This window comes from Lepidochelys kempii, chromosome 2 (genome assembly GCF_965140265.1).
Source record: "Lepidochelys kempii isolate rLepKem1 chromosome 2, rLepKem1.hap2, whole genome shotgun sequence".
Lineage (NCBI taxonomy): Eukaryota > Metazoa > Chordata > Testudines > Cheloniidae > Lepidochelys > Lepidochelys kempii.
The window spans coordinates 194,401,421-194,416,624 of NC_133257.1; the positions used below are offsets into that span (position 1 = coordinate 194,401,421).

General features: G+C 42.4%; 1 protein-coding gene across 4 annotated transcripts in view; it reads left to right on the plus strand.

The window, feature by feature from the left end:
* Positions 1-15,204, plus strand: part of TCAIM (T cell activation inhibitor, mitochondrial) — a 54,510-nt gene that overhangs the window by 14,142 nt on the left and 25,164 nt on the right. For all 4 annotated transcript variants that reach the window (XM_073333346.1, XM_073333347.1, XM_073333349.1 and 1 more), the window contains 2 exons: positions 1,023-1,263; positions 10,580-10,702. In XM_073333346.1, the coding sequence (XP_073189447.1) occupies positions 1,023-1,263; positions 10,580-10,702 (364 nt within the window). The remainder of the gene's footprint in view (positions 1-1,022; positions 1,264-10,579; positions 10,703-15,204) is intronic.

A 15,204-nucleotide genomic window follows, 5' to 3' on the forward strand; every position in this document is an offset into this window, starting at 1 on the left:
TTTTATTTTCTCATTATTTGGTCTAGCTGTAGCATGTAGACTCTCAGTATGTTATAGAAGTGCTGAATGACCAAGAGCAGCAGAGGTACATTTTAAAGTGCAGTTTGTAAATTTCAGTTAATATTCGCTTAAGAGAACGTAGGATGATTCACTGGCAAGTTTGGTATGCTTGTCTCTGAATTTTCCTCAGATTTTTTTTACAATTCTGTCTGACATGTTAGGCTGTATTTTAATTCATATTCTGTTTTTCTAGTGGTCAGAAAATTCTCACATAAATGAATTTTGAGTGATCATTCTGCTAGAAGAAGAAAATCATACTAGCCTGCAGAGAAAAATAGTGGTATATTTGAGCCACTTAGATATAAGAATAAAGGGGGGTTGTTTAGTAGTTAGAACAGGAGGGACTGGATCTATGTGGTTCTGTTCCTGCTTTTGCCAGTGACTTGCTGTGGCACTGTGCGAGCCAGTTAACATCTCTGTGCCTTAGTTTACACCTCTGTGTATAACAAGTGTAATGCTTGTTTCTTGAATTTCATAGGTGTTGAGGCTTATTGTTTGTGAAGTAGTCTTAGATCCTTGCCTGTCTACAGTATATGTAATCCAAAGTAGTATTTTTTTTGTTAATAAATCTTACATAAAGGGCTCTCGAACAAAACTGTTGGAGTTAAAGCAATAGAAATGTTTGTGCCTCCTTCATATTTATTTTCTATTTGTCACAATTGCAGATAAGCTTCAGACTTACCCACTGAGCCAAATAGTTGAAATATCCTAATAGTTATAGCTCTGGACTTGTACAATTGTAAATATTAAACTATATTCTGATGCCTTCTGCCATGCTAATAGTTTGAAGTCTATAGTACTTGTTAAATAAATGTTATAATTTCACTGTGAAACTTATCATATAATACATGTATGGTTTGTTTCAACTTTAAGACAAGAATGAAACAATGTGAATGCATCTAAAAGTTCAGCTATTCAGCTGAATGCAATATTAATTGTTTTGAGGGTTGCGTTTTTTATAGGTTTTCGAGCCGTCAGTTTTACTTTGCACACCAGGGACTTACTAAGCACAGTATTAGACATTCTCAACTCCTGCAGCTTATCTACTGAGCATGTCCAAAGCGTGAACTCTCAACCTCACAAAGAAGTAAAAGGGACGTTTTATAGGCCTATCAAATGGGACAAGACTTATTATTCATTTACTGGATTCAAGGATCCTGAGGAAGAACTAGAACAAGCCCAGAGGGTGGAAATTACTCTAATGTAGGTAAAGGTTTTTATTTAACTAAACTACTGTTTTGTAATATACATTAGTCTGCTTTTAATAGTGGTAAAATAGGATAAGAATTTTTGACAAACTGCAAAATGTTTATCACCCCAAGTATTGTTCCTTACCCTATAGTGATGTAATTGAAGGGTGCTCAGATGAGCAACTGCAGTTAATCATCGACTGGTGAACGATGGGCAAAGAATGTCATGGCTCATAGTCAATGATTGTTTCAAATGTGGATGTTTAATCCTAGTTTTTCATTAGTTTGCTGTGGAATACCACTGTAGATTCATCAGGGGAGTCAACAGATTTCAGGTGTTAAAACTCAGTATTTTACATCACTTGTAATATACTTAGAGCTTTCAGAACACAAAATAATACATTTAAATCTATGCAAGTCAAGACATCAATTGGGTACCATGTTATAGAGCCCTATAAAAATGCTTTATATCTGTATTGTGTGGTTTTTGCTGTGCCTAACATCTGTTTCAGCCTTCGGGCACCATCTTAAATATCCAAAGTTTTGGCAATTTAATATATGCAGTTAACTTACACAAAATGCATTATAGTGTGATTTAGAAATCAACTGCTGAAAATTGCTTAGTACTCTTAATTGTTTATAACTCTTGAATAAGCTTACTACAGATTTCTGAAGAAATAAATGCTGATCATGAGACACTTTTTAAAAATGACTGAATTAAAATAAACAGCATTATACAATTTAATTTTTATTCCCTTGAATATAATATAGTGCAAAATGTGTGGTGTTTAAGTTCTTCAAGGCAGAGAGCATGATACCTAGCACATAAGGTCATTGTACTACTGTAAAACACATAACAGATCTAAATTGTACATGAGTTTTGTTTTCTGTCTGTGTGTAATTGTACATCCTTTTCTTCTATATCATGAGCCTGTTATGATTACTTCATGATTTGTATAAATTGTCATTTGAAGATGGACTTTTTTCTTGTATCTGTTTTATATTCATGCTTGAGTTTTTAGTACTTTCTCTTAGCGGTGGAGTATAATATTGCTCTTGTAAAAACAAGAAACTGCAATCAATCAGTTGTGTATAGTGGGCATTTGGATAGCTGAAATGGTTGAAAAGGGTAAATAGAGTAAAGGAGATCATTAAGTATCTCATAGAAATAATTGATTTTAATCTTTGAGTGTCTCAAATATTTTTCCAGTTATAGCAAAAGCTCTACCTATCAGGTTTCTGACCAATATTACAAGCATCATTTACTGTTTTGTTTTGAGGGGGTTTTTGTGTGTGTGTAGTAAAGATAACATTTCCTATCGATCTATATTCTGACTAGAAAACAATATACACTGTTGACTTAGGTCATGTCTACACTGAGACTTCACACTCTGGCTTGCCATGTAGGAATCTACAGCACATTAGCTGGCCACTCACTGACTGACTATGCGGACTGCTACTGTGCATGAATAATTCCAGAGTGTGCTTTGATGAACTGCACAGAACTACAGATCTTTTGTTGTGCATTAGCAAGGTCCACATGGCCAGTTACTGCATGGCAAGCTAGTGTACTGTAGAGTCACACCCTGGCTTGCCACACAGTGGTCTCCATGTGGGCAAGCCCTGAGAAGTCCATCTGCTGCTTGAAGTTGCATCGAAATTACAGATCAGTCAAAATACCTTCCTGTAATCAACTGAAATCCCCATCACTGACAAGAAAGGGTTAAAGGCCAGTTGGGCATATTTCCACATCTACAAAATTAAATTCCACATGGGTGGAAATTAGATCATTATCAGCCAGAGAGAGGGGACAAAAAAAATCTGGGGATAACTCAGCAGACACCTGGGCCCTATAAATAGGCTGAGAGAGTTCAGCGTTGGGGAGAAGACCCACCTGCTTCCTGTGGCTGTTTCTGCCAAGAACCAAAGTGCCAGATAATAGTGGAGGCTAGAGGCCTCAGGAAGATTTAGACTCAATGAGACAGTGCTTGATATCAGAACTGAGGAAAAGCAGCGAAACCCAAGGAAAGGGTTAAGCGCAGGGGCCCAGAGGATAGATTGATTTTTTTGGTAGTTTGGATTACGCTTGAACGTTTTGTTAAACTGAAAGAGATTTGGACTAGCAGCTTCTCAGCCAGAGGGCTGAATGGCATGCAAAGACAGGTAGCCTGCAGGGGCTCTGAGTGGTCATAGTGCCCCTCAGGTTTGGCATGGCTGCTCTTCTGTCTCCGTCTGTGGAGGGATGGATGGGCCAAACCTGAGTGGTGCTGTGACAATGTGTCCGGTCACGATGCTCATAGTGGGGACAGGAGCTGCGACTGCAGGGTGGCCTCAATGTGGACTTTATTCAAATTCACAATTACCATGAACACTAATGCTATGACTTTGACACACACATCACAATCAGGGCAAAATATTGGCTAATGGTATGGATTCAGCTCAGAAAACAAGTTCATAAAAGGAGTGGTATCTGAAAACGTTCATATCTGAAATGTCACTAAAATATGGAATGTGATAGTGGAATAATTTTTCTCTTGTTACTTAGGATTGTAAAATAATGCTCTAGTATTACTAGTATAATTGCATTTTGCTGTTCACATTTGTGCAGCACAAAAGTAATGGGCTATTTTTAATTTTGTAGATGTGGCCTTAATTGTATTTAGTGCACTGCACACAACTGCTAAGACCTGAGATTTTGCACTCAATAGATCCCTCTCTTTTGGTTCAGTGGGCCTGGTAAAAGCACCCACGGTTTTAAAATTAAGTGCTGTTGTACGTACTTCACATTGTCCTTGCTTAGATATTTAGATTGCCCTGTTTCCCTCCCCTGCCCTACAGCCATACCTGTATGCTCCAGAAGTCAATTCATTTCTGATGGGTTATCAGTGACGAAGGAACCCTAGAACTGTGACCTCTACTCATCAGTGTTCATCCTATCTCATGTGAGGTATCAAAGTATTTCATCCCTCATATCTCTCCCCGCGCTCTATTATATCCTTTGGCTCTGCTGTCAGTTTCCTTAAATTTAAACACAAAACACACCACAACTTTTTGTGTTAGTCTTCAGAGGCACTGACATCTGACAGAGTTGTTTTAGAGCTGCTCGTGTAAACCACACCAATCCTCAGGTCTCTACCTTTCACTCCCCTCAGAACAGCTAGAGGTAATAGAGTGCATCTCTAATAATACCAGAGGTTTCAGAGCAACTTGTGTGGCAGTTGGTGCACAGCTTTTGTGGAGCTCAAGTTCTCACTTATAGGTACATCAGAGGCATTCAGCAGCTTCAGTCACTTATGTCTCATTCCCCTTGGAACATCACTGAGCTTCATAGACTGACCTTAATGCAAGGGCATCTTCAGTGCCCTTAAGGTCTTGCTCCTCCGAGTGTGAAAAGAGTGTATATCACTGCTGCGCTTTATCTTTGAAGCGCCAGTGGCATACTTCTCAGCACATTTTCTGGATCAGGTGTGTTTTCTGTCTGCTTCCCTTTCTCTTTCAGATTGAGAAGGGCCCCCTGCAGCTTTAAAAAAGGTGGATGTGGTCATACTGTATCCCTCACAAGTAGGCATGATTGCTGTGTCCTGCTTCAGTGAGGATCACGATTGACTAGGCTGTGAGATGATCAGAGATGTCAGTGTGAGCATTACGTCCCAGTGGTTCTGATAAGTCTGGAGAGAATTTGGCCTCAAATGAGTCAGAATTGATACCTCATCCTTCACATCAGGGCAGGCGTTAGGGGTTGGCAACCTGGGCAACCACCCAAGGTGCTGTAGTCAGGAGGGTACCATTGGTGAAGAAGCAAGGGTGTCAGGCTCCCCCTTGCTGCCTGCTGGCTGCAGCCTGGCATGACAGGAGAGCCCACCTCCTTGCTCCGGAGCAGATGCCCTCTGCTTGCCACCACACCTGGTTTCCCAGCCCACCTCCCAGTCCCACCTCTGCACTCTGCAAGCCAATGAGCTCTTCCCCTCACCCTCTGGGACTGTCCCAGCCTGGGCCTCCTTCCATGGGTGGCCTGAATGAAAGCAGTGCTTCCCAATAGAAAATGAGTGTGGCATCTCAGCCAACCAGTGGGAACTAGAAATTTCTGGCCTCTTCTCTGAAATTTCTCTCTCTCTCTCTCTCTCTCTCTGAAACTGCAAGAGAGAGTAGGGGGAGGGGGTTTCCTGACCCCATGTCCCAGCTCTCAGAGGGCCTCCCAGGGCTTCCAGCTCTTCCCCCCCCCCGCACCCCCCAGGTTCCAGGAAGCCCCTGTATCTGCCCCCCAGGTGCCAGCCTCCCAGTTCTCAGGGCCCCCCCATTCTCCCCAGTTCTCAGGGTATCCCCCAGGTCTTTGAGGTTCTCCCCTCCCCCATTCCACACACTGACCACCCAGTTCCCCAGCTCTCAGGGGCTCCACCTTTCTCTTGCTCATCCCAAAGGAAGTTGTCACTGCAGGGGGTTGGAGATATTTCAGGAGTGACCCTTCCTCCATCACCACCCATCCTAGCTACTCCAGTGCACTGGAGTGCATTTTAATCTTCCCTGCCCCCCAATAGCCCCCCTTCTGTGGGACTGGGAAGGGGCAGTTTAATATTGGGGATGCTTAGTATTGGGGTGTGAGGAGAGATCTGCCCTTTTGGAGCCCCCTACCCCTCACTACGTGTCACTACCCCTCCCCTGCCTTCCCACACAAGCAAACTATCTGTACTCCTCTGGTTCCCTCTCTCCTTTCCGGGGCTCTCTGGTCACCATGCTTCCCTGCCACCATAGCTCTCTGGTGCCTTCCTGTCACTGTACCTCCCCTTAGGCTGCTGACCCGTTGTAGAGAGCCCAGGGAGGCAGTGAGGGCCAGAGCAATGGGTGTGGGTGGGGAGCCCAGGGAGGCAGTGGGGGCCAGGGACACCAAAATACAAGTTCACCCAGGGTGCTATTTTCCCTAAGGCTGGTCCTACTTCACAGCAAGACTGAGTTGGCATTTTCTATGGTGGTGTAGGTCTGATGGGATAGATCTCATCATTCTACTTCCATCCTTTCAGAGCAGTCAGCTAGATATACAGTATCAATATTGCTGTAGTGCTATGAGCATGTTCTCAGTATGTGGTTCTTGAAGCTGACTTCTGTGGTTAAATGAGGCATGATAATACTCCCATAGTGCTTAAACTCATTCGGTACCAATAGGGCTCAAAAGACTTTCAATTTGTAGCTGACTTTGCCAGTAAGGTATAGCTGTGGTTTTAAAGGTTTCAGAGTAACAGCCGTGTTAGTCTGTATTCGCAAAAAGAAAAGGAGGACTTGTGGCACCTTAGAGACTAACCCACAAGTCCTCCTTTTCTTTCTGTGGTTTTAAAGTAACTCAATAAATTTATGCATTCTCTGGGTGCATTGAGAGCTGTGATAACATACACAGAGGGAGCTTCTGTGGCACTGAAGTGTCAGACTATTGTTTTGTCATGCCATAGTTGGTACAAAGACTTGGGAAAGAGCTCGAACACATTTCATTGCCACAAGAGTGGTCAAATTTAGTATTTCTGTATTGGCTAACTGCCCTCTGGTGTCCGTGCCCTGTCATGGCGAGACAGCTCGCATGCTGTAACAATCCCCAGAGTCTGGCTCAGCAAGGACTTTTGCTCCTGGCAGGTTCAACCATGCCGGACTGGTCTGTAGGGGAGGGGCCAGACAAAAGATTAACAGCAGCCTTGGGAGAAACTTTGCTGTATTGATGGACAACATTCTGAGGTGGTTTCCATCTTTTTGGAGAAGGGAGTGGAGCGGTCCCTGCTTGAGTGGAAGTCAATCAGCAGCAGTCTTATGAGAGCCAGACTGAAAGGGAAACACAGTAATCACCCCGATCCAGTGCTATGCTCCAACAAATGACAGTGATGAAGAAGCAAAGGACAAATTCTACCTTGCACTATAGGCGTAGTTAGAGAGAGTACCACACTACAACCTAACTATTATCACGGGAGACCTGAATGCCAAGGTGAGTAAGGACAACACAAACAACGACAGAGCAATGGGAAGACATGAGTGTGGCACCATGAATGAAAATGGAGAGGCTTGTTGATTTCTGCAATATTGAATGATCTAGGCATCAGCGGAACCCTATTTCAACATTGTGAAATTCACAAGCTGACATGAGGTTCTCCAAATGGCAGAAATAAGAACCAGATTGACCATACGATGATCAATGGCAAATGACGACACTTGCTGACAGATGTGAAAGTGAGAAGGGGAGCAGACCACCACCTTTTGACAGCCTCCACCAAACAAGAGACATAGATGTTATGATATTGACAAGCTAAAATCCCCTGAAATACAGAAAGCTTTTGTTCTGCAGTTAAAGAACAGGTTTCAGGAACTTGCAGCCCTTGATGAAGGGGGGGAATGCAAATGAGGAGATCAACAAAAAGTGGGACAATCTATAAACAAAGCAGTGAAGCCTGTCTAGGCTACCGGCAGAAAAGAAGAAAGGAGTGGATTACACCCAGCACGTGGAATGCCAGATAAACCAGACAAGCCCTGAAGAAAAAAGTTTTAGACACACAATCCCAGAAGCTAAAGGACAAATACCACAAGTAGTAGAGCAAGGCACACCAGGAGGTTAAACGCCTTGTGAGAGCGGACAAACGACATTATATTGATAATCTGGCAACACAAGCAGAGGATGCAACTGCTCATGTTGAACAAGGAACAGTCTATCAAATGACATGGCTTATCAGTGGCAAACAGGAGACGCCAACAAACATTCTCATCAGGGACAAACAAGGCCACTTACTGACATCAGAAAAAGAACAAGAAATGGTCTGGACAGAGCATTTCAAAGAATTGCTGAACAGGGAGCCACCTATAGAGGAAGCAAACATTCAGGAGGGAGAAGATCTTGATATCAACACAGACACCCCAGCTCCGAAAGAGATCATTCAAGTCATCAAATCCTTAAAAAAATGGGAAAGCTCCTGGCAAGGATAACTTGCAGAATTGTTCAAGGTAAAATCTGAGTTATCAGCATCTATACTGGCCCCTCTATTTACATTTGTCTGGGAAAGGGAAAAAGTGCCAAATGAGTGGACCAATGGGGTTATAGTGAAGATACCAAAGAAAGGAACTCGGTGATTGTAATAACTGGTGTGGTATCACACTTATCTGTGCCAAGCAAAGGTATTGTGTAAGATCATAGTCCAGTGTATATTAGAGGCAGTTGATAGCGTTCTTAGAAAAGAGCAAGCCTGTTTTCGAAAAGGGCCTGGATGCGCAGACCAGATCTTCACTCTACGAAACATAATAGAACAATGCTTAGAATGGCTATGGCAACTCTAGATAAACTTCATAGACTTTGAGAAGGCTTTTGATAGAATTCACAGGACCAGCCTATGGTGCATTCTGCGGGCATATGGAATCCCTCTCTGTATAATCGACATCATCAAGCTAATTTTCCAACTTTACATGTAGTGTTGATCACATGTAAATCATGTTTACATGTGCTCAGTTGCATGAGCTCAGTTTTGAAGTCAGAATAGGAGTACATCAGGGGTGCATCATGTCTGCAGTCCTCATCAATATTGCCATCGACTGGGTAATGCGGCGTACAAGAGAAGACCTATCAAGGCATTAACACCCTTCACATCCCTTGAAGGCCTGGACTTCGCAGATGATCTCTCTCCTATCACATACCCAACACTGTATACAAGAAAAAACAACTCGACTCAACACATTCATCCAGCAAATTGAAAATCAACCGCAGTAAGACGTATCGTGACCTTTAATATTGGCTCACCATCACCAGTACGGATAGAGGATCATGCTCTCACCAATGTAGGGACATTTACATGCTTGGGCAGTACCATCAGCCAGAACAGTGGAACAAGCCAGGACATCCAGAACAGAATCAGTAAAGCCAGGAACACCTTTAGGAGCTCAAATACAGTCTCTGGAAATCATCAATATACAACACCAAAACCAAACTCAAGGTTTATCTGAGCTGTGTACTTTCAACACTACTTTATAGTGCAGAATGCTGGGGAATAAGAAAGTATGACATGTCCAAACTGTCTTCATTCCATACAACCTGCCTCAGAAAAATTCTTATGACGACTGGTGCCCCCCCACTATTGGGGGAGCGGGAGCACCAGCTAAAGGGGAGGATACGTGACCTCCCCATGTGTCTCCACCCTAGCCCAGGGCCCCCATGCTCTCCCTATCCCACATTACCTGTGAGGGGATTTCTGTGCTCTCGCTGTGCTGGCTCCTCCTCCGGCACATTTGGCTGCTCTGCCTGGCAGGTAGAGCCAGGCAGGGAGCAGGGCAGAGCCACTCTTGGCTGCTGCCTGGGAGAATGCCTGGCTGTGGCAGCAGCAGGCTGCCTCCTGCCCAGGCTTAGCTTCCAGGATAGCAGCTGAGCAAATCTGTGCCCCCTCCCCACCCAGCATGGTCAGTCAGCTCCTGTCCCCAGAAGTGGAGCCACGGGAGGGAGTGGCAGCAGCCACTGTCCTTCTGGGACAGGAGCCGACTCTGAGCATGCCAGAAGCTGAGCTATGGTGGGGGGCAGCCTACTGCTGCCACAGCCAGGTGCTTTCCCCGTCAGCCGAGACACTGCACTGCACTGGTAGCATCCCAGGAAATGTGGCTAAAAGAGACTCTGGCCCTGCTCCTTCACTTCCGGCTCTGGCCCCGCCCCTTCTCCCCGCCCAGACTTGCCTCTGGGAGGGCACTTGACCTTTCATGACCCTCCTATGAGTCGCTTCCGTACAATCTCAAACCAAGACCTATTCACACAGTGCAGCCAAGAAGATATGAGCACCATCGTTAGGAGGAGGACTGGAGGTGGATTGGCCATGTGCTTCAAATGGAAACTGATTCCATTACCAGAATAGCATTAAAATGGACACCTGAAGGCAAGTGAAAATGAGGCCACGCAAAAACATGGAGAAGAGCTGTGGAAGCTGAGTTGAAAAAAAAACTGGGACACAGCTAGGGAGCCATTGAAAGACTTGCCAGAAAACAGACAGTAGTGGAGGAGCTTCGTCACTGCCCTAAACACCAGAGGCGTAATGGGAACATGTTGATGATAATAAACTAGATCATTTCAAAATGTTTTATCCATTAAATCTCTTAAGAAGCTGCTTTCGAAGTGTTCTAGACCCGTGGGAACATGATTCAGTGACTGATCTACAGTTATCTGTTGGTTATACTATAATAGAAATGTTACCCTAAAAATAGATTTTTAAAACATTACCTGATCTGGTAACTTGACATAAGTCTTAAAGTAGACATTAATGTTTTTACATAGCAGTACAATGTGCCTGAGAAATATGGTTTTGAATAGCCATTTTTTTTATTTATTTTTTTTACAGCTCCTGGTTAGATAATAGTGAAAAAAGTGCAGTAAAGAAGCTGAGAAACAGCTTACCACTTAGGGAAGAATTAAACCGTTTAAAAGATGAACTCACTCATCAGCTACAGCTCTCTGATATCAGGTAATGAAGTACAGAAGATCTAACTTAAGTGTCAAAACTAGCATCATTTACAATTTTGTAAGGCCACAGTCTAAAAACAAAGTAATGCAGTTAAGCTTTAAAAAAGTGTATTCCAGCAAAATGTCTGTTTTATATGTAATCATAAAGGCAGAACTCCACTGAATAAGATAATATTTTCATCAGACTTGTATGAGACTAAAAATTTGCATTTAAAAGTCAGGAGATTGTACTACCTAGTAGAATGGTCACCAATTCAGGAAAACACTTAAGCATGTGGTTCGGTTCTGTTGTAGTCAATAGGACCTAATCATGTGTTTATGTACTTTGCTGGATAAAATTGGTTTCCTGAATCGGGGCTTGAGCTTTCTTATATAACTAACTTAGCTTAAACAACTTAGCTTTTCTTCTGATGCTACATATGGTACTTATTGACAACTTGTGAATACTTAGTAAAGGTATTGTTGTCAAAAATATCAGAAACAAGAGTCCACGGAGGGAATATTGTAATAGCTTTAAAAACCAGGCGGGGTTCTGTACTTGGGTTTCTTTACTCCAAAATATTTCTTAGAAAATACAAGTCGTTAATATTTGAGAACAAAAATGCATCTCTTCAGGGTATATTGTGAAAGTTTTGAGTTAAATAGCTTTTAGGTTTGTTTAGTGCAGTAACATAGAGTTTAAAGCTAGAAGGGCCCACCAGATCATCTAGTCTGACTATCTATCACAAGTCGCCAACAGCCACACAGTAACCCAACAACTGAAATTAAACTCAAGTATTTTTCAGCCCACAGAAGACTAGACTATTATGTGCCACAGGCAGAAAATAGGAGGGACCAAGGTGCACCTATGACAGTGAAATGAATGGGAAATACTTATGAAATGAATACAGATAATCCTTGCAAGTGACTCACACCCACACATTGCAGGGGAAGGTGAAAAACCCCCAAGGTCCTTCCCAACCCCACATATGGCGATCAGTTAGACCCTAAGCATAGGAGCGAGAACCAGCCAGCCAGGCATTTGAGAGAGAGAATGCTTGGTGCCACCTCAGAGTCCTGATCCTCCATGTCAAATGGCCCTCTCCAGCCATGGCTGTCCTTGATGCTTCACAGGAGTGATATTCAGAAAACCCAGAATCCACTGGGAGGAAGTAGGGGGTTGGGGAAATATCCCTTCCTGACCCCTGCAGGTGGCTGGCTAAAAACCTGAAGCATGAGCTTTTAGGAACATCAGACAAACTGGACTGAGCTGCCCCTTACTGTCACAAGCAACCCCATCATACAATCTCACTCATACATTTGTACAGCTCCCTCTTGAAACTAACTAAGTTGTTTGCCTCCACAACTCCCAATAGGAGGCTTTTCCACAACCTCGCCCATCTCATGGTTAGGAACTTCTAATTTCCAGCCTGAATTTGTTTGTGGTCAGTTTATATCCATTTGTTCTTGTGCCAACACTGCTCTTTATCTTAAATAGCTCTTCACCCTCCCTGGTAATTTACTGCCCTAATACATTTTTAGAGAGCAGCCTTCTTTTTGCTAAAGTTAACAAGTCAAGCTCTTCCAGTCTCCTCTCATAAGATTAGGCCCTCTATTCCCCTGATCACCCTATTAACTCTTCTCTGCACCTTTTCTGGTTTGAATTCATCTTTCTTGAGCGTGGGTGACCAGAATTGTACGCAATATTCCATATGAGGTCTTATCAGTGCCTTGTACATGGCATTAATATGTCTATCTCTACTGGAAATGCCTTGCCTGATGCATTCTTGGATCTCATTTACCTTTTTCACGGCCGCATCGTACTGGTGGCTCACAGTCATCCTGTGATCCAACCCACAGACCCAGGTCTCTCTTCTCCTCTGTTGCTTCCAACTGACGAGCTGCTAGCTTGTAGCAAAAATTCTTATTAGCTTTTTCTTACTGAATTTCATCCCATTTCTGTCACTCCAGTCCTCAAGATAATCCAGATCTTCCTGTAAAATGTTCCAGTCTTCCTCTGTATTGACGATGCTTCCCAACTTAGTATCCTCAGCAGATTTCATTAGCTCACACATACTTTTTGTGCCACCGTCATTAATAAAAATATTGAAAAAGATTGTTTCCAAGACCAATTCTTGAGGAACTCCACTAGTAACCTCCCTCCAGTCCAATAGTTCACCTTTCAGCACAACCCGTGGCCTTCTCCCCATTTAACCAGTTCCTTATCCATCTTACAGATCTTGTACTGATCCCCATCTTCCCTAATTTAACTAATAATTTCTCATTTGGTACCATATTAAATGCTTTACTGAAGTCCAGGTATATAAGATCTACTCCATTTCTCTCATCTAAAATAAGAGATTTTCTGAAAGAAGATCACGTTAGTCTGATGTGATCTACTTTTGGTAAATCCATGTTGCATTATGTCCTTTTAGCATTTTATCTCCCATGAACTTGCTCTTTCCTTCACAATTTGTTCTAAAGCCTTGCATACTAGTTACTGACCTGTTGTTCTGACTGCCTGGATAACTTCTTTTACCTTTCTTAAATATAGGTCTGACATTAGCTATTCTCCAGTCATATGGGATTACCCTGACTTAATTAAAAATCCTTGCTACTGGACTAACAGTCTCATGTTCCAGTTCTTTCATATTTTGGAATTGAAATTATCCAGGCCCCTGATCCGAGCACGTTAAGATCTGTTTTTCTTCCATCTCAGATGTAGTAATTTCCATTTCTACACAGACTCTTTCATCAACTATACTGCCTTCATGCACATGTTCCATATGATCATCCTTATTGAAACCCGGCAATGAATTCATTTAGTTTCTGAGTCATATCTAGATTATCTTTAATTTCCTTCCCATCCTCACTGCATAGCAGCCCAATTCCACCCTTCCTTATTCTATTTTTATGTAAACTAAAAAGATTTTAATTTCCTTTGCAAGAGTTAATTCATCTTGATTTTTTATAGTTCTAACTATTCTTACATTTTTATAACCTCCAGATGTAGCTTTCTTTATTGATCAACCCTTTTTTCCATTCCTTACAAACTCTCAGCTTACTCTTAATAATCTTTTTGAGGTAGCTATTCATCCAGCTAGTTGGAGCCTTTCCCTACAAGCTTTTTTCCTTTGCTTGGGATGCAAATTTCAGATAACTTTTGCATAGTTGTGTCATAGAGTGGTCCCCTGAGAGTCATTTCCAGCCTCAGTGACTATCCACAACAACTCCAAGTTGTCTTAAACACCACTGTGCTTTATATTCCTTCAGAAGGCCACAGCCTGGAGCGTTATTTACATACTGCTTACAATCAGTAGCCAGCTTCCTCACTTGCTTCTGGGGAAAGGGTGGAGTTTTAGCAGCAGCCCGTCCTGTCTATTACTGCTTTCCTTCCTACTCTCCTCCCTAGCACTTCCTTCCTGTCTACTTATATAGTCCCAGCTGCAGGGGTTTCTTCTACCCAATTAGCCTTGAGCTATATCTTTACTCAGTTAATTGGCACACTGTGCCAACTACCTGTCTTTCAGTCCAGTCCCAATTAATGTATACTGGTGAGGATTTGAGTGACGGGGTGCTGAGTCAACTCATGACTCAAAATGCCCTGCTAGAAGTTGATTTTGAAGAAATTCCAAGCCTCCTCCACATTTAAGTCCTTGAGCTTTTCAGTTGACTTCTTTTACTAATTCCCTTAATTTGCCAAAGTCTGCACTTTTGAAATAAAAGGTCATAGTTGATGAGCTGATTTTGATTATCCTTCCATTTAATTTAAACTTAATTAGCTCATGATCGCTCGATCCAAGGTTATTTCCTAAGACTAGCTCTTCTATGAAGTCCTCACTGCATAGTAAAACCAAATCAAAACAAGTTGATAGAATCTTTCTGAACATAGAATGAAATTTGCTTGTTTGTGGTTTTTAATTTTTTCTTTCATAGTCAGTTATCAAAATACTGTAATACTATATTGTTAGATTTTATGGAAAGTTCACATTATAATGAAAACATTTACAAAAAAATGCAGCTTCCTGTTCAGAAATTTTTTTGAACTGAGAAGTAATTATATCTTAATGGGAAACTGCTACTTCTACCTCTTACAGGTCAATACTAACATGGTTGGAGGTTTTAAAAGTAAATAAAGGGCTTGATCCTCAGCCATTTCAAGCTTATGCTTGGAACATTTTAGCAGAGGGTGCAGGCTCTAAGCCACCTTTTTTGAGTCCCCAATCCTGGAGCTATTGAGGGTCAAAGAAGCCTGAAAGTGTAACATGGAGTAGCTCTTAGGCTGATCTGAGTTATGCCTTGCTGTAGTTGTCCCATAAGGGCCCTTGCCTGGTACCATCCCTCTGCGCCCCTGATGCTGAATTGCTACGCTGGCTTTATGCTAACTGAGGATTCTCCTATTCTGTGGTAACAGTCAGTTTTATGTTTGAGGCAGTTTTACATACACTGAAAAGGGACCTAGGCAAGCTGAAGATCTGGCCCATAATTGTAAACTCTGTTAACATAATGTTGAGGGTATAGTGA